This window comes from Phoca vitulina, unplaced genomic scaffold, assembly GCF_004348235.1.
Source record: "Phoca vitulina isolate PV1807 unplaced genomic scaffold, GSC_HSeal_1.0 scaffold51, whole genome shotgun sequence".
NCBI lineage: Eukaryota > Metazoa > Chordata > Mammalia > Carnivora > Phocidae > Phoca > Phoca vitulina.
The window spans coordinates 5878952-5904127 of NW_022589754.1; the positions used below are offsets into that span (position 1 = coordinate 5878952).

General features: G+C 36.0%; 1 protein-coding gene and 1 non-coding gene across 6 annotated transcripts in view; one reads left to right on the forward strand and one right to left on the reverse strand.

The window, feature by feature from the left end:
* Nucleotides 1–25176, forward strand: part of BRWD3 (bromodomain and WD repeat domain containing 3) — a 187783-nt gene that overhangs the window by 111691 nt on the left and 50916 nt on the right. For all 5 annotated transcript variants that reach the window (XM_032387928.1, XM_032387930.1, XM_032387929.1 and 2 more), the window contains 7 exons: nt 2012–2179; nt 4174–4357; nt 5863–5956; nt 13618–13767; nt 15294–15370; nt 15960–16128; nt 17607–17720. In XM_032387928.1, coding sequence (XP_032243819.1) covers nt 2012–2179; nt 4174–4357; nt 5863–5956; nt 13618–13767; nt 15294–15370; nt 15960–16128; nt 17607–17720 — 956 coding nt within the window. The remainder of the gene's footprint in view (nt 1–2011; nt 2180–4173; nt 4358–5862; nt 5957–13617; nt 13768–15293; nt 15371–15959; nt 16129–17606; nt 17721–25176) is intronic.
* LOC116621911 lies at nt 2976–3076 on the reverse strand. The gene has a single exon (XR_004297488.1). It is a non-coding gene; the product is annotated as a U6 spliceosomal RNA (small nuclear RNA).

A 25176-nucleotide genomic window follows, 5' to 3' on the forward strand; every position in this document is an offset into this window, starting at 1 on the left:
GGAGATGCAGTGTTGGCAGGAATTTGGGCCAGTCTGAGGGAAGAGAACTGGTGTTAGGACTGAGGTTAAGTGTGACTTGGAAGGTCAGTTCCATCTGAGCACAATGGGGCAGGACTTGGCATAAGCAATTTAGGTAGTAAGTTCTGGTGCTGTGCTGTTTCCCATAGGTGACCCTGTACTTATGCAGATGGGAGGGAAATGGCAGCTGCTAGTTACTTTGTTCACAGACGGGTCTTTCCATGAATCCTGCCTCTCTGGGACACACTCTGAGATGGGCAGATAAGCTCCCCACTGTGTGCCTCAGGCACTCTTGAGATCAGTTTCCACACCACAAGTTTATGGGCTGTTTGCCCTGAATTCTTTCCAAGAGCAGCCCCAATGCTTTGCATGCTCTCCCAGAGCCAAATCCTTTGACCTATAAAACTCCAGGCTTTAAGCCCCACTGTTTTCAAGAACTCATGAAATTCAGCCCCTCTGGCTTACCAAGCCAGTTGCTATGAGGATTCATCTTTCCCATGTGAGCTCCCCTTTGTGCTAGTCTGTCTCTTGCCCTTCTCTACGACCTTGGCTCCCTCCCCACTATGGAAACCATGATCTGTTTCTATCACAAGCCATGTCTCTGCACTTCCTGCCTTCTCTGATGTGGCCTCTTCTCTACCTTTAGTTGTAGAGTTTGTTCTGCTAGTCTTCAGATCAATTTCTGGAGTATTTAGGATGAATTGGTATTTATCTACTTGTATTCATGGGAGGAGGCAAGCCTGGTCTCCTCCTACTCCACAGCTATCTTCCCCTCCATAGCAAATCTTGTTTATGTATTTCTCTTGCATTTTCTGCCTCTCATACCCCATCCACCACACCAGAATGCCTTCATATCTTTGTTGTAGGTTTTCTTCCAGGTATGGTGTAGATATTGAATTGTAAATGGAATTTTATTTCCTTACTAGGGATTTAAGACTTGAATTGTTTTTTATAGAGTGAAATGTTGCATATCCTTTTATGTATTCTCTCATAAAGATTTGTAGAGCAATGAAATGGTGTTATACGTTTGCTAATATTGACTTTTATAATGTCATATATGTAAACAAGGGGAAAAGCATGAATATTAAATAGATAAAACTCAAAACATTTGAATAAAAAAATCTAATTCATCATACTTCATTTCCTGTAAGACCTGATGTCTGGCTACTTGGCTACTCTTTTGGATACCTTTTAGTCCGACTAGAGGACAAGATGAAAAACATGTCTAAGACGTATTTAAGAAAAAGAATATAGGGGCACCTGGGTGGCTCAGTTGGTTGAGCATCTGACTCTTGATTTTGGCTGAAGTCATGATCTCAGGGACCTGGGATCCAGCCCCGTGTGGCTCTGTACTCAGCATAGAGTCTGCTTGAGGATTCTCTCCCTATTTCTTTGCCCCTCCCTCCCATCTCTGGAATAAATAAATAAATCTTTAAAAAGAAGGAAAGAAAAAGAATATAGAAGTAATAAAGTATTAAGATGTAACCATTGTATTTCAGTGTGTCAGTAGAAATAATTTATGTACTTATCAATATACTGAGGTGTTTTTGAAAGAGACAGTATTTGAAAGACCATTATTTTGATTTATTTCAGAAAGGAAATTCTCATGAAAGAAAGATGCAAAACATTTTCTGTATCTGTGGTTGAACTTTAAACTTTCCTCAGATCTCTACTCTGGACTTTTTGCTTGGAATATTTCATCGAGAAAGTACATTTGGAAATTCATAATTTAATGATTATTCTTTAAGATGAGAAGACCCTCCTAATAATGGCTAATTTGGGGACATTTGTTAAGTCATGCATACACACAAGCTAACATATCAAACAATTTAAAAGTTCTTTATAAATACTTTTTGATATATGTTTTATTTTCATTTTAATCTTGTTTATTATTATTTTTCTAGAAATTTATAGATGAAGGTTGTTTTTACTCTATTTAAGGTATATTAAAATGTATGTAATTTTGTGGCTTTATATCTTTGGTCTCATTAAGGTGATGGTGAGGTGGTAGAACAAGTAATTGGGCAACAAACCAATGACCAAGATGAAAGCATTCTTGATGGAATAATCAGGGAGCTACAGAGAGAACAAGATCTTAGACTAATTAACGAAGGAGATGTTCCACATTTTCCAATTAATAGATCATATTCTGCTAATGGTGGTAAGTATGTATATATTTATATGATGGAGGTACTTTATTTTAATTGCACTAAGTAATTACATGTAAGGAACATTTTAGGTTTTTAAATAAGAACATTTTTATTAATTTACAATTGTGATATCAAATACACCAAAGTGCCATAATCTCATTGTCATTTGTGGCTAAAAGTTCTTAGCGTTTCTTAAGAAATACGGGTGGTATATTTAATATACTGTTTTCTCCTAACTCAAGAATGTTTTTGCAGTCTTTCCTTTTGTTATAATAAATGAGGTGCTGCAGTAAGTACAGCCTTTTTGTAAAAGGAGAACCAACCTATAATGTTTTCAAAATTAAAACCATGTGAATGTAAAAATTACTAACAAAAAATTTACGCTCCTTTGTTGAAAAAAAAAGCAACGTTATCCCCTTGGTCTCTTGAATTTACAAAAATACACTGGAAGATAAGCCCTATTCTTAGAAAATACAGATGCAACTTATGAATTGGTTTTCACAACAGTTTGAATACTGGCTGTATTCTAATTTATTATATCTTTTCTTCACTTTACATGAAATGTGGCTATACATCTGAATTTTTTTAAAGATTTTATTTATTTGAGAGAGAGAGAAACACGAGAGGAGGGAGGGCCAGAGGGAGAAGCACACTCCCTTGCCAAGCAGGGAGCCCATGTGGGACTTGATCCTGGGACTTGGATCATGACCCAAGCCAAAGGCAGATGCCCAACTGACTGAGGCACCCAGGTGCCATATATATCTGAATTTTATATATATCTTAGCTTCTGTCAGTTTTAGTTTTTTTTTAATGATGTAATACTTCATGAATTTGCGTGTCATCCTCACTCAGGGGCCATGCTAATCTTCTCTGTATCATTTCAATATAAGTGCTGCCAAAGTGAGCACCATCAGTTTTGCCTTTTTCAAGAACTATTAGTAGTACTTCAAAATGCAGTCTTCTTATGGGATTTTGGCAAATGTGTTTCTTTTTACATTTATGTAATTGGGGTTTATTTGGGTATTATAGTCCAGGAATTGAATAAAGCGATTTGAATTTGAGGTGATTCACAGGGTATTATACTCATTTCCTGATTCTTAAGTATCCCATAAAATTAAAATTAAAATATTTTTTGTTCACCTAAGGAGCACCTAACTCAGATAGGCTTTCCTTAACCTGGAACAAGATAAGAAGTGGGCTGATAATCCTACATAACCAGGCCCTTTTTGTTAAACATTCTTAGAACCCTGATTTAGAGATTCATTAATGAAATCAGCGTTCAACTCTACCCTCCATACTATATTTCTGTGGATATATTTGAAATGCCATTAGTCAGAGCGACCCCACTGACTTCTGTTTCCAATGTTTTTTTGTTTGTTTGTTTTGTTTTTGTCTTTCCTGGGTGCTTATTTTAACAGTTGAATGAATCATTCAATTTCCATTTTTATTTTATTTACAAATACAACAAAAATAAATTAACAGGGAATATCTAGGGGCTTAAAAAAGCTTTCATTACTTTATTCCCCTTTCTTTCATTGCTTATCAACTTTGAAAATGGAATTTTGATAGTTAATATTTTTTGCTTATACTTTTTCTCTTATTACTACTTTTGAAAGCCTATTGAAACTTTATTCATAGACCTTTTAGTGGGCTAAATATAAGATTTAGATTAAAAGCTGCTTTCTGAAGTAGTACTATTAAGCATTTGTGAATCTACCAAATCATGTTAAATATACTTTTTGTATTTCCTAAGCATTTAGTAGATGACAGATGTGAACATACTTTGAAAAAATTTAAAAGAGTGATAGAAACTTTAAACATTTATTGAGTGCTTTGCTTTATTCAACACACTTTAAAAACCATAAAGGTGGTACAGAAAATGTAGAACAAAAGGATGGCAATATTGTCTAGAAGTACCATCTTAGACTCTCCTATTTCAGAGTACTGATCTCTAAAATTTTGGTGCCTTTACTGGGAGAAAGTGGTACCTTTCTTTTTATTTTAGCTCTGAGAAGTCCAAATATGGACATATCTTCATCCCCAAATATCGGGCTTCGACGTAGTGGTCAAATTGAAGGTGTCCGACAAATGCATAACAATGCTCCCCGGAGCCAGATGGCCACTGAAAGAGATCTCATGGCATGGAGCAGAAGAGTGGTGGTCAATGAATTAAATAGTGGAGTTAGTAGGTGAGTCAATAAGGTAACATTGATAAGAAAATTGAGAATTTTATTGTTAGTAAATTTTAATAACTAAGGTATTTTTTAATCAAGCTGAGTTTTGTATTAGTTTTTCTACATTATTCCAGTTAGTTCATTCTATAACAACTATTTAATGATTATCTTCAATTTGCTTGGCTTTGTGCTAAATGGTTTGGGAAATACTGAAAAATGAAAAACATAGTTTGTTTTCCATGAGTTTATAGTCTAGGTTAGAAGATAAAGCATACAAATACTATTAAGTAAGAACTTGAGACCATTTGTTATTAAATATGTTAGTGGTATATAGACCCAAAATTCAACAGTGGTTCTGAGGAAAAGGCCCTCAATTTGATATTGGAATAGTTTGGGAATGCAATATAGATGTGTTGTAGACCCCAGTGCTTAGGGTATATTTTGAAATGCCCTCTAAGTATACCTCCTTGTATGAAAGGATTTTATTAGGATGAATTTCAAATTTAGAATACCTGTTCTTATTTATAAATCCTAACATTTGCTTTAATATTAACTCCAGATAATCCACATAGGCTGGAAGTAGATTTAGGAAAGAAAAAGGACATTTGACAGAGAACATACAAAATCTCTTAATCATGCTAACTCCTCTACCAAGCCTTTTTACCAGCTCATCCAACAAGTAGCAAACATAATTTAGTTTCACTTTTTCTTTCTACGACAGTAATAAGAAAAAGGGAGACATAGCTAATTTATGAACTCTTGGCAGTAGAGGAATTCGAAGTAATTCTTTGCTCAAAACGTTAAAGTACAATTGAAAGAAGGAAGTCAAAGAGATACTTGTATGCCAATGTTCATTGCTATATTATTCACAATACCAGAACAGTAGAAATAACTCCAGTGTCTGTCCTCAAATGAATGGATAAACAAAATGTGATATATACATACAATGGAATATTGCTCAGTCATAAAAAAAAGAATGAATTTTTGATACCTGCTACCACATGGATAAACATTAAAAACATGCTAAGTGAAATACCAACACAAAAGGACAAATAGCATATGATTCCACTTATATGAAATATATAGAGAAAGCAAATTCATAGAGACATAAAGTTGATTAGAGGTTAACGAGGACTGGTAGAAGGAGAAATAGAGAGTTACTGCTTAATGGTTACAAAGTTTGTCTGGAGTGATGAAAAAGTTTTGCAAATAATGGTGATGGTTGTTATACAACATTGTAAATGTCATTAATGTACACCTAAAAATAGTTAAAGTGGCAGATTTTACATTTGAAGATATTTTTGTTGCCTGCCTTTTAGATTGTTGGTTTGATTTTTTTAATAGTTATTTATTTTATTATGTTCAGTTAGCCACTGTATAAGTACATTATTAGTTTTTGATATAGTGTTCAATGATTCATTAGTTTCATATAATACCCAGTGCTCATCACAACACGTGCCCTCCTTAGACTGTTGGTTTGATTTTTGATGATTTTCTGTCACTTTGACCTTTGTTATCAGGGTTCAGGAAGAATGTCGAACTGCAAAAGGTGACATAGAAATCAGTCTTTATACAGTCGAAAAGAAGAAAAAGCCATCTTATCCTACCCAAAGGGTAAGTTTAGTTTTATAGTGCTTTGGGTTACACTACTTGCAAGTATTTGCAGATACTGGGTTTTTCAAAGGTAGCAGTTATGTATTAAGGGGTTATTTTGCTAGTTGACTACATATAGGTAACCTGTTTTTTAAACCTGAAATTGAAATATATGGTAATTATTAATAAAGATAAAATTACACAAAGTCAGGACTGTCCCCCAAAATTTAGGACATGTGGTCATTGTAGGTATAAAATATTTGTATTAAAATACCATTTTCATATGTTTAGAGTAAAAACTTAAAATTATTGCCTGATCACTAATCACAGTGTAAAATAAATGTTTGGATATCCTAGGTAAGAGGTTGACAAACTACTACCCATGGTCTAAATCTGGTCTACAGCCTATTCTTGTTAATAAAAGTTATATTGGAACACAACCACACTTATTAATTAATATGTTGTCTATGGCTGCTTTCCCGATATAGAGTTGAGTAGTTATAACAGAGATCACATGACCTGCAAAGCCAAAAATATTTACATTCTGGCCCTTTACAGAAAAGGCCCACTCATAGCCTAGCTAATCATATAGGGACAAAATCTGATCTATACATTGGGAAGATTCATATTCCCAGTAGAAACTGCTAAGCAGGGAGTCAGATTCCTACTTCATTAGGTACATAAGTAAGCCCCTTACTAGTATTCTGAGATTGAAAAAACTAGTGGCAGAACGATGTATGTCCTTATTCCCAGATCTAACCATAACTCCTGAAAAGTATGGTAACTTGGAGAGTCTAGGATGATTTTAATTTTATTAAAGAAATCTAGGCAATGGGCACTGAATTTTAAATGTTTTTTTTTTCAGTATTGATAAACACAATTTTAAGTAAGTATATGAATATATTCAAATATCCTTAGATCATTTTGTTACCTGCTTTCTTAATCTCTGTTGAGGTTTTGTTAGCTTATTTGATGTTCTCTGATAAGGTTATTTTCTTAGAGATTTTGAATGACTCAGATCCATGATTTATATTATTTTTTCCCTAAGCTGATTTTTCAAATATCAGACTTGTCTGACACTAATAAACAGGGTCATTGGGTCAATAGAAATTTTTATTTATATCAAAAATAAGAAATATTTACATGTAGGGTAAGAAACTGGTCTTTGATAATGATTTATTTGTAAGAATTTTAAACTTGTTTACTCCTGATAACATGCTATGATTGTAACTTTTACATAAGGGTGTATCATTAATATTTTATATTTGTAAAGGTTAGAATAAAATAGTTTTCACTTTAATTTTAGTTGATAAAAATTAAATATTTTTCTCGGTTTATTAAATGTAGTTTTTTAAAGAATTAAAGAAGTGTATATTATATTAAGAATTACATATATATAGGTATGATACAGATATCTTGCTTCATCTTGAAATAAATTGTGAGTAATATAGTAAATGTAAAATCTGAGTGGGCCCATTCTTGCAACCCAAACTTTCAGCATACTCTTTAATTTGATCACAAAATTTTCAAAATAGGAAAGTAATGAATATTAATGTAAGATGCCTTAAATATATATAGATGTATCTTGTATTTTCTTTTTGGGGATTTATTCCTAATTATTACATCCATCATTCCCCCTCCCCCACCCAGTTGATTTGCTTTATATATGTTTGTTTTTGTTCACTGAGCCTTTCATTTTTTTTAATTATGTTATGTTAGTCACCATACAATACATCATTAGTTTTTGATGTAGTGATCCACGATTCATTGTTTTCATATAATACCCAGTGCTCCATGTAATATGTGCCCTCTTTAATACCCATCACTGGGCTAACCCATCCCTCCACCCCACTCCCTGCTAAAAGCCTCAGTTTGTTTCTCAGAATCCATTGTCTCTCATGGTTCGTCTCCCCCTTTGATTTCCCCCCTTCATTTTTCCCTTCCTTCTCCTAATGTCCTCCTTATTCCTTATGTTCCACATATAATTGAAACCATATGATACTTGACTTTCACTGCTTGACTTATTTCACTTAGCATAATCTCCTCCAGTCCCATCCATGTTGATGTAAAAGTTGGGTATTCATCCTTTCTGATGGCTGAGTCATATTCCATTGTATATATGGACCACATCTTCTTTATCCATTCATCTGTTGAAGGGTATCTCACCTCTTTCCACAGTTTGGCTATTGCAGACACTGCTGCTAGGAACATTGGGGTGCATATGGCCCTTCTTTTCACTACATCTGTGTCTTTGGGGTAAATACCCAGGAGTGCAATTGCTAGGTCATAGGGTAGCTCTATTTTTAATTTTTCGAGGAACATCCACACTGTTTTCCAAAGTGGCTATACCAACTTGCATTCCCACCAACAGTGTAAGAGGGTTCCCCTTTCTCCACAACCTCTCCAAAATTTATTTCTTGCCTTGTCAATTTTTTCAATTCTGACTGGTGTAAGGTGGTATTTCAATGTGGTTTTGATTTGAATTTCCCTGATGGCTAATGATGATGAACATTTTTTCATGTGCCTGTTAGCCATTTGTATGTCTTCCTTGGAGAAGTGTCTGTTCATGTCTTCTGCCCATTTCTTGACTTGATTATTTGTTTTTTGGGTGCTGAGTTTGAGAAGTTCTTTATGGATCTTGGATACCATCCCTTTATCTGTAGTGTCATTTGCAAATATCTTCTCCCATTCTGTGGGTTGCCTCTTTGTTTTGTTGACTGTTTCCTTTGCTGTGCAGAAGCTTTTTATCTTGATGAAGTCCCAAAAGTTCATTTTTGCTTTTGTTTCACTAGCCTTTGGAGATATATCTTGAAAGAAGTTGCTGTGGCCAATGTTGAAGAGGTTGCTGCCTATGTTCTCCTCTAGGATTTTGATGGATTCCTGTCTTACATTGAGGTCTTTCATCCGTTTTGAGTTTATCTTTGTGTATGGTGTTAGAGAGTGGTCGAGTTCCATTCTTCTGTATATAGCTGTCCAATTTTCCCAGCACCATTTATTGAAGATACTGTCTTTTTTCCATTGCATATTTTTTCCTGCTTTGTCGAGGATTATTTGACCATAGAGTTGAGGGTCCATATCTGGGCTCTCTGTTCTGTTTCATTGGTGTATATGTCTGTTTTTGTGCCAGTACCATGCTCTCTTGCTGATCACTGCTTTGTAATGTAGCTTGAAATCCGGCAATGTGATGCCCCCAAGTTTGTTTTTCTTTTTCCACATTTCCTTGGCGATTCGGGGTCTTTTCTGATTCCATACAAATTTTAGTATTGTTTGTTCCAGCACTTTGAAAAAAGTTATTGGAATTTTGATCAGGATGGCGTTGAAGTTATAGATTGCTCTGGACAGCATAGATATTGTAACAATGTTTATTCTTCTAATCCATGAGCATGGAATGTTAAAATCTTTTTGTGTCTTCTTCAGTTTCTTTCATGAGTGTTCTGTAGTTCCTAGAGTACAGATCCTTTAACTCTTTGGTTAGGTTTATTCCGAGGTGTGTTATGTTTTTGGTACTATTGTAAACGGAATCGTTTCTCTAATTTCTCTTTCTACAGTTGCATTGTTAGTGTATAAGAAAGCAACTGATTTCTGTGCATTGATTTTGTACCCTGCCACATTACTGAATTCCTGTATGATTTCTAGTAATTTGGGGGTGGAGTGTTTTGGGTTTTCCACATAAAGTATCATGTCATCTGTGAAAAGAGAGAGTTTGACTTCTTCTTTGCCAATCTGAATACCTTTTTTTCTTTTTGTTTTCTGAATGGTGTTGCCAGGACTTCTAGTACTATGTTGAACAATAGTGGCGAGAGAGGACATCCTTGATGTGTTCCTGATCTTAAGGGAAAGGCTCTCAGCTTTTCCCCATTGAGGATGATATTTGCTGTGGGTTTTTAATACATGGATTTTATGAACTTCAGGAATGTTCCCTCTATCCCTATACTCTGAAGAGTTTTAATTACGAAAGGATGCTATATTTTGTCAAATGCTTTTCTGCATCAATTGAGAGGACCATATGGTTCTTTCGCCTCTTATTAATATGTTCTGTCATATTGATTGATTTGCGAATGTTGAACCACCCTTGCATCGCAGGGATAAATCCCACTTGGTCGTGGTGGATGATCCTTTTAATGTATTGTTGGATCGTATTAGCTAGGATTTTGTTGAAAATTTTGGAATCCATATTCATCAGGTATATCAGTCTGAAATTCTCCTTTTTGATGGGGTCTTTGCTTTCTTTGGGGATCAAGGTAATGCTGGCCTCATAGAATGAGTCTGGAAGCTTTCCTTCTGTTTCTATTTTTTGAAACAGCTTCCGGAGAATAGGTATTATTTATAGTTTGAATGTGTGGTAGAATTCCCCAGGGAATCCATCAGGGCTTGGACTCTTGTTTTTTGGGAGGTTTTTAATCACTGCTTCAATCTCAGTCCTGGTTATTGGCCTATTCAGGTTCTCAGTTTCTTCCTATTTCAGTCTTGGCAGCTTATACGTTTCCCGGAAGGCATCCATTTCTTCCAGGTTGCTTAATTTATTGGCATATAGTTGCTGATAATAATTTCTAATAATTGTTTTTATTCCCTTTGTGTTAGTCGTGATTTCCTCCCTTTCATTCATAATTTTATTAATTTGGGTCCTTTCTATTTTCTTTTGGATAAGTCTGGCCAGTGGTTTATTGATCTTATTAATTCTTTCAAAAAACCAGCTTCTAGTTTTGTTGATCCAATCTACTGTGTTTCTGGTTTCTAATTCATTGATCTCTGCTCTAATCTTAATTATTTCTCTTCTAATGTGTGGCTTATGGCATCATTTTTTGCTTTTCCTCTAGTTCTTTAAGGTATAGAGTTAGTTGGTGAATTCAGGATTTTTCTGGGTTTTTTTGAGTGAGGCTTGAATGGCTATGTATCTCCCCCTTAAGACCGCCTTTGCAGTATCCCATAGGTTTTGGACCAATATGTTTTCATTCTCATTGGTTTCCAAGAATTGTTTAAGTTCTTCTCTGATTTCTTGGTTGACCCAAACATTATTGAGCAGAGTGGTCTTTAGCTTCCAAGTGTTTGAATTTCTTCCAATTTTTTTCTTGTGATTGAGTTCCAGTTTTAAAGCATTATGATCTGAGAATGTGCAGGCAATAATCTCAATCTTTTGTAATCGGTTGAGACCAGATATGTGACCCAGTATGTGGTCCATTCTGGAGAAAGTTCTGTGTGCGCTTGAGAAGAATGAATATTCTGTTGCTTTAGGGTGAAATGTTCTGTATATATCTATGAGGTCCATCTGGTTCAGTGTGTCCTTCAAAGCTCTTGTTTCTTTGTTGATTTTCTACTTAGATGATCTGTCTATTGCTGAGAGTGGAGTATTGCGGTCTCCTACAATTAATGTATTGTTATGAATATGACTATTTTCGTTAACAGTTGGCTTATGTAGATGGCTGCTCCCATGTTGGGAGTGTAGATATTTACAATTGTTAGATCTTCTTGTTGGATAGATCCTTTAGGAATGATATAGTGTACATCTGTGTCTCTAACTACAGTCTTTAGTTTAAACTAATTTGTCTGATATAAGAATTGCTACCCCAGCTTTCTTTTGAGGTCCGCTGGCATGGAAGATGGATCTCCATCCCTTCACTTTCAGTCTGGATGTATCTTTAGGTTCAAAATGAGTCTCTTGTAGGCAGCATATGGATGGGTCCTGTCTTTTTATCCAATCTGCAACCCTGTGCCATTTTATGGGAGCTTTTAGGCCATTCATGTTGAGAGTGATTATTGAAAGATATGAATTAATTGTCATCATGTTGCCTGTGAAGACTTTGTTTTTATAGATTGTCTCTGTAAATTTCTGTTGTATATCACTCTTGTGGTCTTTCTCCTTTTATAGAACCCCCCCTTAACATTTATTGCAGGACCGGCTTAGTGGTCACTTGTTCTTTCAGTTTCTGCCGGTCTTGGAAGCTCTGCATCACTCCATCCACTGTAAATGACAGCCTTGCCGGATAAAGTATTCTTAGCTGCGTGTTCTTCTTGTTTAGTACCCTGAATATGTCTTGCCAGGACTTTCTGGCTTGCCAGGTCTCTCTGGATAGGTCTGATGTTATTCTGATGTTTCTCCCTCTGTACGGAAGGAATCCCTTCCCCCTAACTGCCCTTAAGATGGTTTCCTTGGTTCTAAGATTTGCGAGTTTTACTATTACATGCTGGGCTGTTGCCTCTTTTCCTTGATCTTGGGAGGGGTCCTCTCTGCCTCTAGGACACAAATGTTTGTTTCATTCCCCAGATTAGGGATGTTCTCAACTACGATTTGTTCAAATGTATCTTCTAGTCCTCTCTCTCTACCCTCTCAGGGATCCCAATAATTCTGACATTAGAATGTTTCATGGTGTAGCTTATTTCTCTGATTCTGTTTTAGTGGGTTTTGATTTGTTTTTCCCTGGCCTCCTCTTTTTCCTTCTTTTCTATCAATTGGTCTTCTAGGTCGCTAATTCGTTCTTCTACCTCGCTTACCCTAGCTGTTAGATTATCTAGATTAGATTGGATCTCATCGATAGCATTCTTAAGTTCTGCCAGTTCAGCTTTCATTTCTGCCTTTACTCTATGTTGCCATTAATCGATTTCTCCATTCTAGCTATTGGTCTTCACAATTGCTACCCTGAATTCCATTTCCAACATCTTGGTTATATCTGTATCCATTTGTAAATCTGTGGCAGAAGTCATGGTCTCTGAGTCTTTCCTATTTTAGTGGTTCCTCCTCCTAGTCATTCTTTTAGGGGGTGGTTGAGGGAATGTACAGAGTACAAATTATTGACCACAACCCAAGCAAAATGCACCTGTTTTATAGGGACCTTAGGGTTGTCGGCCTCTTGTTCTTCCAGCCTGTCTTCTGGGGGAGGGGCCTGCCGTGCTGTTACTCAGGCAACCGTGTTTGGGCAGAGTTGCCCTGCCCCCTGTTTGGGGGGGATGGGCTCAGTGAAAACCAGTTTTTTGGGGCTTTTGTTCTCTGGCGGCTTTCCCTGGTGGCTTTCTGCATCTCCTCCGAGAGTCAGAGCAGAAGAGATCGTTTCCAACCCTCTGCCTCAGACCAGAGAGATCGTAGTCTGTTTGTCAGTGAGCTCTCCAGGCCACACTATCTCTGTTTCTGTCTGTGCTGCTATCATCTGCAGCATCCTGGGTTCTGCACCCCTCAGTAAGGCTCCCAGTCCTTGCCTCCGGGTTGGGGCACGTCTCTGCCCTTTGTGCTTCTAAAACTGCCAGATTCCCCAAGTTCCAACATGCGGCCCCGCCACTCCAGGTTTCAATTTGGGGGGCTTCCCTAAATTCCTTTCCTCATCACTACTGGTCTGTGAGTCTCTGCCCATTCGCCAGCACAGGAGGCCTTTGTGCTCCTATGTTATTTCACCTTCCTGGTGCCAGCGGTTATGGTAGCTCCCTCCCCCTTCCGTTTATCTTCCAATATTTGCCCGCAGAATCATGACTCCCCACTTTGTACCTAAAAACCATCCGCCTGCGATATTCTGTTTGTAAAGATCCAGATCTATCTTCTTACATCTCAGGCTGATCTCGCGGGTGTTCAGAGTGGTCTGGTAGATATCCAGCTCAATTCCAGGGACCAGTTGGAATAGTGTCCCCCACTCCTTCACCATCTTTTCCTCCCCCCGAGCCTTTCATTTTTTTAAACCTATTTTCTTTCTGTTTTACAGAATGATTATCAGCCTAGCTGTGGGCGGTCTTTACGAAGGACACAGCGCAAGCGTCAGCATACTTACCAAACACGGTCCACCATAGAGCATAATTCACAAGCATCGTGTCAAAATTCAGGTGTACAGGAAGACTCAGAGAGCTCCTCCGAGGTTAGATATCTGCTATTATTTACTTAGTGTAATTTTTAGTTTACCAGTTAGTGTCATCACCTTGGGTTTACTTTTAATAGTCATTTTAATATAATTTTAATGTATTTTCTTTTAAGAAGAGTATTCATTAATAAGGTATTTAATAGGCAACTTTGAGCATTATATTGAATTCCTTTAGATATGTTCTATGATTTATACCAAAGAAATTATTTTGTTTGAGTGTATCAGATATGCCAGTAAAAGTTTGACTTTGGGACAATGAGAAAAGAGTGAGAGGAATTCTGCCCATAAATAAAAAGTGGAATATAAACAGTGATGACTACTTTACAGTCCCAGAACTCGTTTACTGTGTAATCAGCAGAAAGGCACATTTTCATTTATTGTTGACTTCATCAGTCATGGAGATTATGAAGTGATGGCTTTTTTCAGACCTACTTTTTTCATGGTAATAGAATAAGAGTATACCTGTTCTTTTCTTCCTCTCTTCTTCAGTCCTTTCCTTTTGTTCTCTTAACAACTTTAGTTGTTAAGTGGCTAATGTGGGTTTAATTATTCATTGACAATATATGGCACTCCCATTATTCTTCCAGCATTCATTTTTTTAATTCTTATCAATGATATCCTTCCTTTTCTCCCTCACTTATGGAAATCTTGAACTAAAATGAATGGTCAGGTATTGAGGAATGACATTACATTTCTAATGTCATAATGGTAGTGAGGTTTTGTTTTAAAAAAGAATCTTAATCTTACTAAATGTTTACAGTTAAAATTCTTTTTTTTATAAAATGACATTGAAATAATCACATGGGTATGAGGCAGTTGGTGATGGTACAGATAGAACAAGATTGGCAGTGAGTTACTGTATAAACTGGAGATTATGTACACAAGGTAATTTATTCTCTCTACTTTGCTATGTTTGAAATTTTGCATAATAAAAATTATTAATTTTTATGGAGAGTAATTATATTAACTTGGCAGAGGCATATAGATATTTTTTAAGCAATGGTTTTAGCATTTAAGAGGGTTATATTTGGGAACCTTAAGGAGTCTCTTCAGCCTTTGAAATAATAAAAGATGTCCCATATCAGTAAGATAGTAGATGTTAAAAAGAGTTTTAAATACCTGGTAAGCTTAGTTGTGAGTTACAGATATATGTAGAAAAATGATTATGTGCATTTTTTAAATATTTATTTATTTGTTTTAGAGAGAGAGAAAGAGAGAGTGTGTGAGTGGGGGAAGGGGCAGAGGGAAAGGGAGAGGAGAGAGAGAATCTCAAGTAGACTCACCACTGAGTGCAGAACCTGACAGGTAGCTCAATCCCATCGCCATGAGATCATGACCTGAGTTCAAAATTGAGTTGGACATTCAACCTACTGAGCCACCCAGGAGCCCCTAATTATGTACTTAACTGGAAAGTTGTTTTGGTTGGAGAAAATACAAAAAGTGTTATAAAACAGGTACTGTGTGATAATTAATAATATGCTAGTTAATAACCATATATCTCAATTGCTGGCTCTTTATTGCAGGAAGATGAAACAGTTGGCACAAGTGATGCTTCTGTAGAGGATCCTGTTATTGAATGGCAAAGTGAAAGTTCTTCCAGGTAGTTTTAATGGTTTTGATTTGATCAAAATTATTTGACCATTTTAATGTGAAATTATCTTCTTGTAGGAATTTGGTAAAACCGGAGTTAAAATAGTATTTTATAGTAGAAAGAGTACTAGGTTGGAAATCCAGAAACTTGCTTTATCCTGGTTCTGCCAATATCTTTTTGGGCATGTCACTGTGGGCTTTAGTTTCCTCATTTGTAAAATAAGATGCTTTGTAAATCCAAGATTCTGCATCTTAGCAGGCTATGTTTATTTAGTTGAGTTTTAAAACAGCTACATTTAACCATTTACAGGGATTAGGGGCACCTTTATTTAAAGAAGCTTTTGTGACTTGAACAGGAATTTTGAATTTTAAATTCTGTTATGGGAAACTAACCATTATACTTTATTCAAAAAGGATTTCACTGAAATCACTTAGATAATGATCAAAAATCTATATTGATATTTTTTCTGTTCAGTTAGAACAATATCAAGCCATGTCATTTATAATGCTGTTTTATTACAAAATGATCATCTTTCAATTAGGAGGCAAAACTATTCCTTTTCTAAACTTACATATTCATAATTTTGATATATTTATAGTGATTCATCAAGTGAATATTCTGATTGGACAGCAGATGCTGGAATAAATTTGCAACCTCCAAAAAGACAAACCAGACAGGCAACACGGAAAATATGCAGCAGCTCTGAGGAGGAGAATTTGAAGTCACTAGAAGAAAGGCAAAAGAAACCTAAACAAACTAGAAAGAAGGTTTGTAAATTTACAAGTTGTTTTTGTTGTTTTTGTTTTTGCCTTTGACACTTGAATAATAGTAACACTTGACTTTTCTCTAAAAATAACATTCCATCTGAGAAACTAAGTAAAATTGTCTAAAATGACTTTAAAATAAAAAGAAGTTTTAAATTTTTTTCTGTTATCAAAAGTAGAGGCTAGAATATCTTCATTATTATTTTAGTTATTATTAAATTAAAACATTGATAATCACTTTTTAAAATATAGTAGTTTTATTTATTTTATTTTTTTTATTATGTTGTTAGCCACCATACAGTACATCATTAGTTTTTGATATAGTGTTCAATGATTCATTAGTTGCGTATAACACCCAGTGCTCATCACAACACGTGCCCTCCTTAGTACCCATCACCTGGCTACCCCATCCCCCAACACCCTCCCCTCTGAAACCTTCAGTTTGTTTCCCGGAGTCCAGAGTCTCTGATGGTTTGTCTCCATTTCTGATTTCCCTCCCTTCAGATTTCCCTTCCTTCCCCTATGGTCCTCTGTGCTATTCCTTATGTTCCACATATGAGTGAAACCATATGATAATTGTCTTTCTCTGCTTCACTTATTTCACTTAGCATAATCCCGTCCATTTCCATCCATGTCGATGCAAATGGTGGGTATTCATCCTTTCTGATGACTGAGTAATAGTCCATTGAATATATGAACCACATCTTCTTTATTCATTCATCTGTTGAAGGGCATCTTGGTTCCTTCCACAGTTTGGCTATTGTGGACATTGCTGCTATGAACATTGGGGTGCATGTGCCCCTTCTTTTCACTACGTCTGTATCTTTGGGATAAATACCTAGTAGTGCAATAGCTGGGTTGTAGGAAAATTTAGTAGAGTTTTAAATAATAAGCTACTATAGTATGAAAATGTTATTCTTGTCATGATTCTGGTCATAAATTTCTGTACATTTTTGACTTGTAAAATGGAAGGGTATAATAAATTATGTAGGTGTTCTCCCATTTATTTATATGTTTTTATTTCATCCCAATGGTGGTTTCTCTTCCTCATAGAATTTCAGGTAAAGACTTAATCCACATAGTTATTTGAATATTAATTTAAAAATTTATTATGGACATATTCTGTATCCTGTTGCTTTAGTAGACAGAATTATCTTCTTGATTGTCACCATTTTATTGGCAAAAAGATCCTCTGTTACTTTCACTCAAATTCACATGGTATTCTGAGGACTTGAAAGTTTGTGGTTCTTACATAGTATATAATGTTGTATTATTAGCTGTCACCCAAAATTGAGCAACATATTAAAGAATTAACTTGATTATTTTATTGGTACAAGATTGTACATAATTGGTGAATGAAAATGTTTAAAATTTGTATATTTTAGGTTTTATTATAACCTGATTTTTTTTAACATTCTCTATTATTTTTCATACTACGATTCATATATTTATGGTTTATATATTTGTGAACTATATTTTAGAAAGGAGGACTGCTTTCTATGGCAGGTGAACCCAATGAAGAATGGTTTGCCCCTCAGTGGATTTTGGATACCATACCACGACGTTCCCCATTTGTCCCACAGATGGGAGATGAGGTAATTGTTACCTGTTATAATCTTTTTCTCTTGGAACCTCAAGAGCACTCACTTTAATCAGTCTTAGGACATTTATATTCTCAATTCTATTATAGTTATATGTACACTGTCTTAACTGCTCTCCTCCATTATATATTCTTGTGAACAGTGACAGAATCTTACTAGTTTTTGTATCCTTGGTGTTGTCGACAACCTACCTCTGTGCTTCAGAGACAAAATATAACTCGAAGACAGAGTTTGAGTAAAGAGGAAAAGAGGAACAGTAGCTTTATTGCCTTCCCAGGCAAAAGAGGCTACAGCAGGCTATGGCCTTCAAAAACTGCTAGTCCACTGGAGGAAGGGGATAGGGGGTGTTACAGGGAAATACGGAATCAAGCTGGTTTTGATAGGCATTGTGTACTTTCTACCAGCTCTTTTGTCATGTCTTTAGGATGGTAACAGGTTACTGAAACAAAAGGCTAAGAAGGGAGGAGGGGAGGTTTGCAGAATAGAGGTAAAAGGTTACTTTAAAATCTAGCTTCACTGAAGCATTACTGTAGCCATTTTGATTTCTGTTCAACTTAGCACAGAATCTTCAATATATTAGATGCTCAGAGAATATTTAAATAAATTGATTGGCTTATGAACTCATGAAAATAATTGTCTTTATTTTTAGCTTAAATGCCACTTAGTAGAATTAAAGTGGTATTTTGAGTCCTAATTCAAGTCCTAGTATTCTTTTTTTTTAAAAAAGCCCATGCTCGGGGCACCTGGGTGGCTCAGTCGTTAAGCATCTGCCTTCGGCTCAGGTAATGATCCCAGGGTCCTGGGATCGAACCCCACATTGGGCTCTCTGCTCGGCGGGAAGCCTGCTTCTCCCTCTCCCACTCCCCCTGCTTGTGTTCCCTCTCTCGCTGTCTCTCTCTCTCTGTCAAATAAATAAATAAAATCTTTAAAAAAAAATGAAAAAGCCTATGTTCAACCTGACAGAAAATATACTAGAGGACAGTTACCCATTTCAGTGATTAGAAGAATGTCATTTCATGAGCAAGTCCTTCCTACTGAGCCTATGATTGAGTTAACATAGCCATGTTTATCACTGTTCCGTCAAAAATTGATTTAAATTCTCTCTTGTGAGAAAGTTTTCATTTTCTTATGAAAATTATGGTAACATTGTAATATTTTAACTAAAATTGGCTTGTATATTCTCTGATATATTGAATAATCATTTCTGAGTGATTAAATGTTTGCAGTTTTTAATTTAAGACTAATAATAGGAATGTAATATTGCCATCGTAATAAAAGAAGGGGCAGAACTTTGCAAATGGATCTAAAAGTCATGGGACCAATAAAAATTTCACCAAATGTTTCTATAATTGACTTGTAGATATCTTATACCAGACATAGTGATCAAGTAGTCTTATAAAGAATTACTTGCTCATTATCTTTTGATATTATTAAAATGTTTCCTTTCATAATTGTGTCTTCAAGTAAGTATTGGAATTTGGAGCAATGCTTGTTTGTGTGGTTATTTTAGTAGAACATGCTCTGATGAATGCTATATTTTAAAAAAAACCTAAAGAACTTTTTCAGGGGTATATTCAAAATCATGATTTGTTGTACTTATTGCCTGTTCTTATGGAGGCTTAAGGGGAGTAATTTTTTTTTAAGATTTTATTTAAATTCCAGTTACTTAACATACAGTTTTATATTGGTTTGTTTCAGGTATGCAATATGCTGATTCAGCACTTCCATACAACACCTGGTGCTCATCACAAGTGTACTCCCTAATCTCTAGCACCTATTTAATGCATCCCCCTACCCACCTCCCCTCTGGTAACCATCAATTTATTCTCCATAGTTAAGTTTCTTTCCTGATTTCCCTTGCTCTCTCTTTTTTTCCCTTTGCTACTTTGTTTTGTTTTTTAAATTCCACATATGAGTGAAATCATATGGTATTTGTATTTCTCTGACTGCCTTATTTCACTTAACATGATATTTTCTAGCTAAATCCATGTCCTTGCAAATGGCAAAATTTCATTATTTTCAATGGCTGAGTAATATTCCATTGTGTATAGATAAAACATCTACTGTATCCATACATAAGTCGATGGACACATGGGCTGTTTCCATAATTTGGCTATTGTACATAATACTGTAATAAACATTGGGGTGCATGTATCCACTTGAATTGTGGATACACAAAGAATTTGTATTCTTTAGGTAAATAACTAGTAGGGTAAATTCTGGATCCTAGGGTAGTTCTATTTTTAACTTTTTGAGGAACCTCCATACTGTTTTCCACAGTGGCTGCGCCACTTTGCATTCCCACCAACATTGCAGGAGGGTTCCTTTTCTCCACACCCTCATCAAGACTTCTTGTTTCTTGTGTAGTTGATTGTAGCCATTTTGACTGGTGTGAGGTGGTATCTCATTGTAATTTTAATTAGCATTTCCCTGATGATGAGTAATGTTGAGTATTTTTTCACCTGTGTGTTGGACATCTGAGTGTCTTCTTTGAAAAAATGTCTATTCATGTGTTCTGCCCATTTTTTATTTTTTATTTATTTATTTTTTTTTAAAAAGATTTTATTTATTTGAGAGACAGAGAGCATGAGAGGCAGGAGGGTCAAAGGGAGAAGCAGACTCCCTGCCGAGCAGGGAGCCCGATGCGGGACTCGATCCTGGGACTCCAGGATCATGACCTGAGCCGAAGGCAGTCGCTTAACCAACTGAGCCACCCAGGCGCCCTTCATGTGTTCTGCCCATTTTTTAATTGGATTATTTGTTTTTTGGGTGTTGAGTTTTATAACTTCTTCGTATGTTTTGGATATTAACCCTTTATCAGATATGTCATTTGCAAATATCTTTTCCCATTCTGTAGGTTGCCTTTTAGTTTTGTAGATTGTTTCCTTTGCTGCGCAGAAACATTTTATTTTGATGTGGTCCTCATAGTTTATCTTTGCTTTTGTTTCCATGCCAATGTCAAAGAAGTTAGTGCCTGTGTTCTCGTCTAGGATTTTTGTGGTTTGAGGTCTTTCATTTAGGTCTTTAATCCATTTGGAATTTATTTTTGGTTTTGGGTATATGAAAATGGTCCAGTTTCATTATTTTGTATGTTGCTGCTCAATTTTCCCAACACCATTGGTTGAAGAGACTCTTTTTCCCATTGAATATTCTTTCCTCCTTTATCAAAGATAATTGATCATGTAGTTGTGTTCTATTGACCTGTGTATCTGATTTTGTGCCAATACCATACTGTTTTGATTACTACAGCTTTATAATGAAAATTGAAGTCTGGAATTGTGATGCATCCAGCTTTGCTATTCTTTTTCAAGGTAGCTTTGGCTATTTGGGGGTCTTTTGTGGTTTCATACAAATTTTAGGATTGTTTGTTCCAGTTCTGTGAAAAATGCTAGTGGTATTTTGATAGGGATTGCATGAAATGTGTAGGCTATGTTGGGTAGTATAGACATTTTAAAAATATTTGTTCTTTCAATCCCTGAGCCTGAAGCGTCTTTCCATTTCTTTGTCTTATCTTCAATTTCTTTCATCAGTGTTTTACAGTTTTTAGAATACAGGTCTTTAACCTCTTTGGTTAGATTTATTCCAAGGTATCTTATTAGTTTTGCGGCAGTTGTAAATGGAATTGAGTCCTTAATTTGTCTTTCTACTTATTCATTTTTGGTGTATAGAAATATAACAGATTTCTGTACATTCATTTTGTATCCTGCAACTTTACTGAATTCGTGTATCAATCCTAGTATTCTTTTAGTGCAATCTTTGGGGTTTTCTATATAGAGTATCATATCAACTGCAAATAGTGGAAGTTTTATTTCTTCCTTGCTGATTTGGATACTGTTTATTTCCTTTTGTTGTCTGATTGCTGAGGCTATGACTTCCAGTACTATGTTAAATAAGAGTGGCGAGAGTGGCCATCCCTGTCTTGTTCCTGACCATGAAGGAAAAACTCGCAATTTTTCCCCTATAAAGACAATATTAACAGTGGGTTTTTTGGTATATGGCCTTCATTATGTTGAAGTATGTTTCCTCTAAACCTACTTTGTTGGAGGTTTTTATCATGAATGGAGGCTGTACTTTGTTAAATGCTTTTTCTGTATCTATTGAAATGATCAGGTTTATAAAGAGTTAAGAGAATGGAATAGTGGGGGTACCCTATATTTGCCTTGCCCCTCAAACACAGCTAGATAAGTATCGGGTCATTCTGAACACCCACGAAATCAGTCTGAGAACTGAGATAACAAATTGAACAACTAGAGGGAAAAAAGAGGCCACATTATGGAAGCACAGACAGACTTCAGTGAGCAACACAGTGCCCACAGTAGAGGCTTAAGCTGCGTACACTAAACCCTGGCCCCCTGAGCTCTGTAGGTGCTTTTCTCCTAAGGCAAGCTTGCCTGAGAGCCAGAACAACAGGCACCTTCCCCAGAAAACCAACACAAACCACCCCGCCCTCACCAAGTCTACTGACCATGGAGTGTGGCAAAACTTCAGATCTAGTGGAAGCTGGATCTAGCTTCTTTTAACAAGCTGACCAGAGCACACCTAGCTAAAACTCGCCATGCACTGGATAAGGTCCAAGCACTCCCTACTGCAGGGAAGAAGAAACTCTGCAGAGGACTGACATGAGGGAAAGAGCAGCCAAAACACAGCAGCAGAGTACACACAGCATACACCAGAAACATTTCCTGAAGTATCAGGCCCTGATCAGTATATGACATCTTCTTCATATAGCCATTACCCTCAGGAACAGGAAATATAACGGGCTTTCCTAACAGACAGAAGACAAGATACCTTGGCAAAATGCCACATCGGAGGAATACATCCCCAAAGAAATAACAAGGTCATGGTCAGGGATCTAATCAATATAGGTATAATATGCCTGAAACAGAATTTGAAACAACAATCATAAGGATAGTAGCTGGGCTTGAGAAAACCATACAAGATACTGGGGAGTCCCTTACTGCAGAGATAAAAGACTTAAAAACTAGTCAGGCTGAAATAAAAAATGCTATAAATGAGATGTGAAACAGATTGGATGTAATGACATGGATGGAATGAATAAGTGATATAGAAGATAAAATTATGGAAAGTAATCAAGCTGAAAATAACAGTGAAAGGAAAATATTGGATCATGAATGTAGACTTAGGGAACTCAGTGACTCCATAAAACATAATAACATTCATATCATAGGAGTCACAGAAGAAGAAGACAGGGAAAAAGGGGCAGAAGGTTTATTTGAGCAAATTATAGCTGAACATTTCCCTAATCTGGGAAAGGAAACAAACATCCAAGTCTCGGAGGCACAGAGAACTCCCATCAAAATCAACAAAAGCAGGCCAAAATGAAGACATATTACAGTAAAATTTATAAAATATAGAGATAAGGAAAACATCCTGAGATCAGCAAGGGAAAAGATATTCCTAACTTAACAAAGGAAGACAAATCAGGTTAGCAGCAGACTTATCAACAGAAACATAGGAGGCCAGAAGAGAATGCCATGATATATTCAATGTGCTGAATGGGAAAAATATGCAGCCAAGAATACTTGATCCAATAAGGCCTTCATTCAGAACAGAAGGAGAAATAAAGTTTCCCAGACAAAAACTAAAGGAGTTCATGAACACTATATTAGTCCTGCAAGAAATATTAAAAGGGACTTTTTGAGTGGGAAAGTAAGTCCAAAGGCAACAAAGACTAGACAGGAACAGAGAAAATCTCCAGAAACAACGAGGTAATACAGGTGACACACAATGGCACTAAATTTATATCTATCAATAATCAGTCTGAATGTAAATGGACTAAATGCTCCAATTAAAAGACATAGGGTATCAGAGTGAATCAAAAAACAAGACCCATCTATGTGCTGCCTTCAATAGGCTCACTTTAGACCTAAAGACAAATACAGACTGAAAGTGAAGGGATGGAGAACCATCTATCATGCTAATGGCTGTCAAAAAAAAAAAAAAAAAAAGCTGGAGTAACCATACTTATATCAGACAAACTAGATTTTAAACCAAAGACTATATAACGGGAGATGAAGAAGGGCACTGTATCATAATAAAGGGGTCTATCCAACAAAAAGACTGAACACAGGTAAATATTTATGCCGCCAACGTGGGAGCACCCAAATAACAAACATAAAAAACTCAGTGATAATAATACAAGTATATTATGGGACTTTAACACCCCACTTAACAAGCAATGGACAAATGATCTAAGCAGAAAATCAACAAGGAAAAATTGGCTTTGAATGACAGGCTGGATGAGATGAACTTAACAGATATATTCAGAACATTTCATCCTAAAGCAGCAGAATACACATTCTTTTTGCATGCACATGGAATATTCTCCAAAATACATCACATACTGGGTTACAAATCAGGCCTCAACAAATACAAAAAGATTGAGATCATACCATGCAAATTTTCTGACCACAATGCTATGAAACATGAAGTCAACCACAAAAAAGACCACATATACATGGAGGTTAAAGAATATCCTACTAAAGAAATGAATGGGTAAACCATGAAATTAAAGAAGAAATAAAAAATACATGGAAACAAATGAAGATGAAAACACAATTGTCCAAAACTTTTGGGATGCAGCAAAAGCAGTCATAAGAGAAAAGTATATACAAAACAGGCTTACCTCAAGAAGCAAGAAGAGTTTCAAATACACAACCTAACCTTACACCTAAAGGAGCTAGAAGAAGTACAGCAAATAAAACCTAAAGCCAGCAGAAGAAGAGAAATAATAAAGATTAGAGCACAAATAAATGATACAGAAACAAATAAAAACCAGTAGAACAGATCAGTTCAACTAGGAGCTGGTTCTTTAAAAGAATTAATAAAATTTATAAACCCCTAGCCAGATTTATCAAAAAGAAAAGAGAAGGGACCCAAATAAATAAAATTATGAATGAAAGAGGAGAGATCACAATTAATACCACAAAAATATTTTAAAAATATGAGAATAATATGAAAAATTATATGCCAAAATTTGGGCAATATAGAAGAAATGGATAAATTCCTAGAAACACATAAACTACCAAAGCTGAAACAGGAGGAAATAGAAAGCTTGAAGAGAACAAAAACCACCAAAAAATTTAATCAGTAATCGCAAATCTAACAAACAAAAGTCCAGGGCCAGATGGCTTCACATGGGAATTCTACCAAACATTTAAAGAAGAGTTAATACCCATTTTCCTCAAACTCTTGCAAAAAATAGAAATGGAAGGAAAACTTCCAGACTCATTCTATGAGGCCAGGCTTACCTTGATTCCAAAATCAGACAAAGACCCCACTATGGGGGTGCCTGGGTGGCTAAGTTGGTTAAGCACCAACTCTTAGTTTCAGTTGAGGTCATGATCTCAGGGTTGTGGGATTGATCCCCATTTTAGGCCCCACACTAAGTGCGGAGTCCACTTGTCCCTCTCTCTCTGCTCCTCCCCCT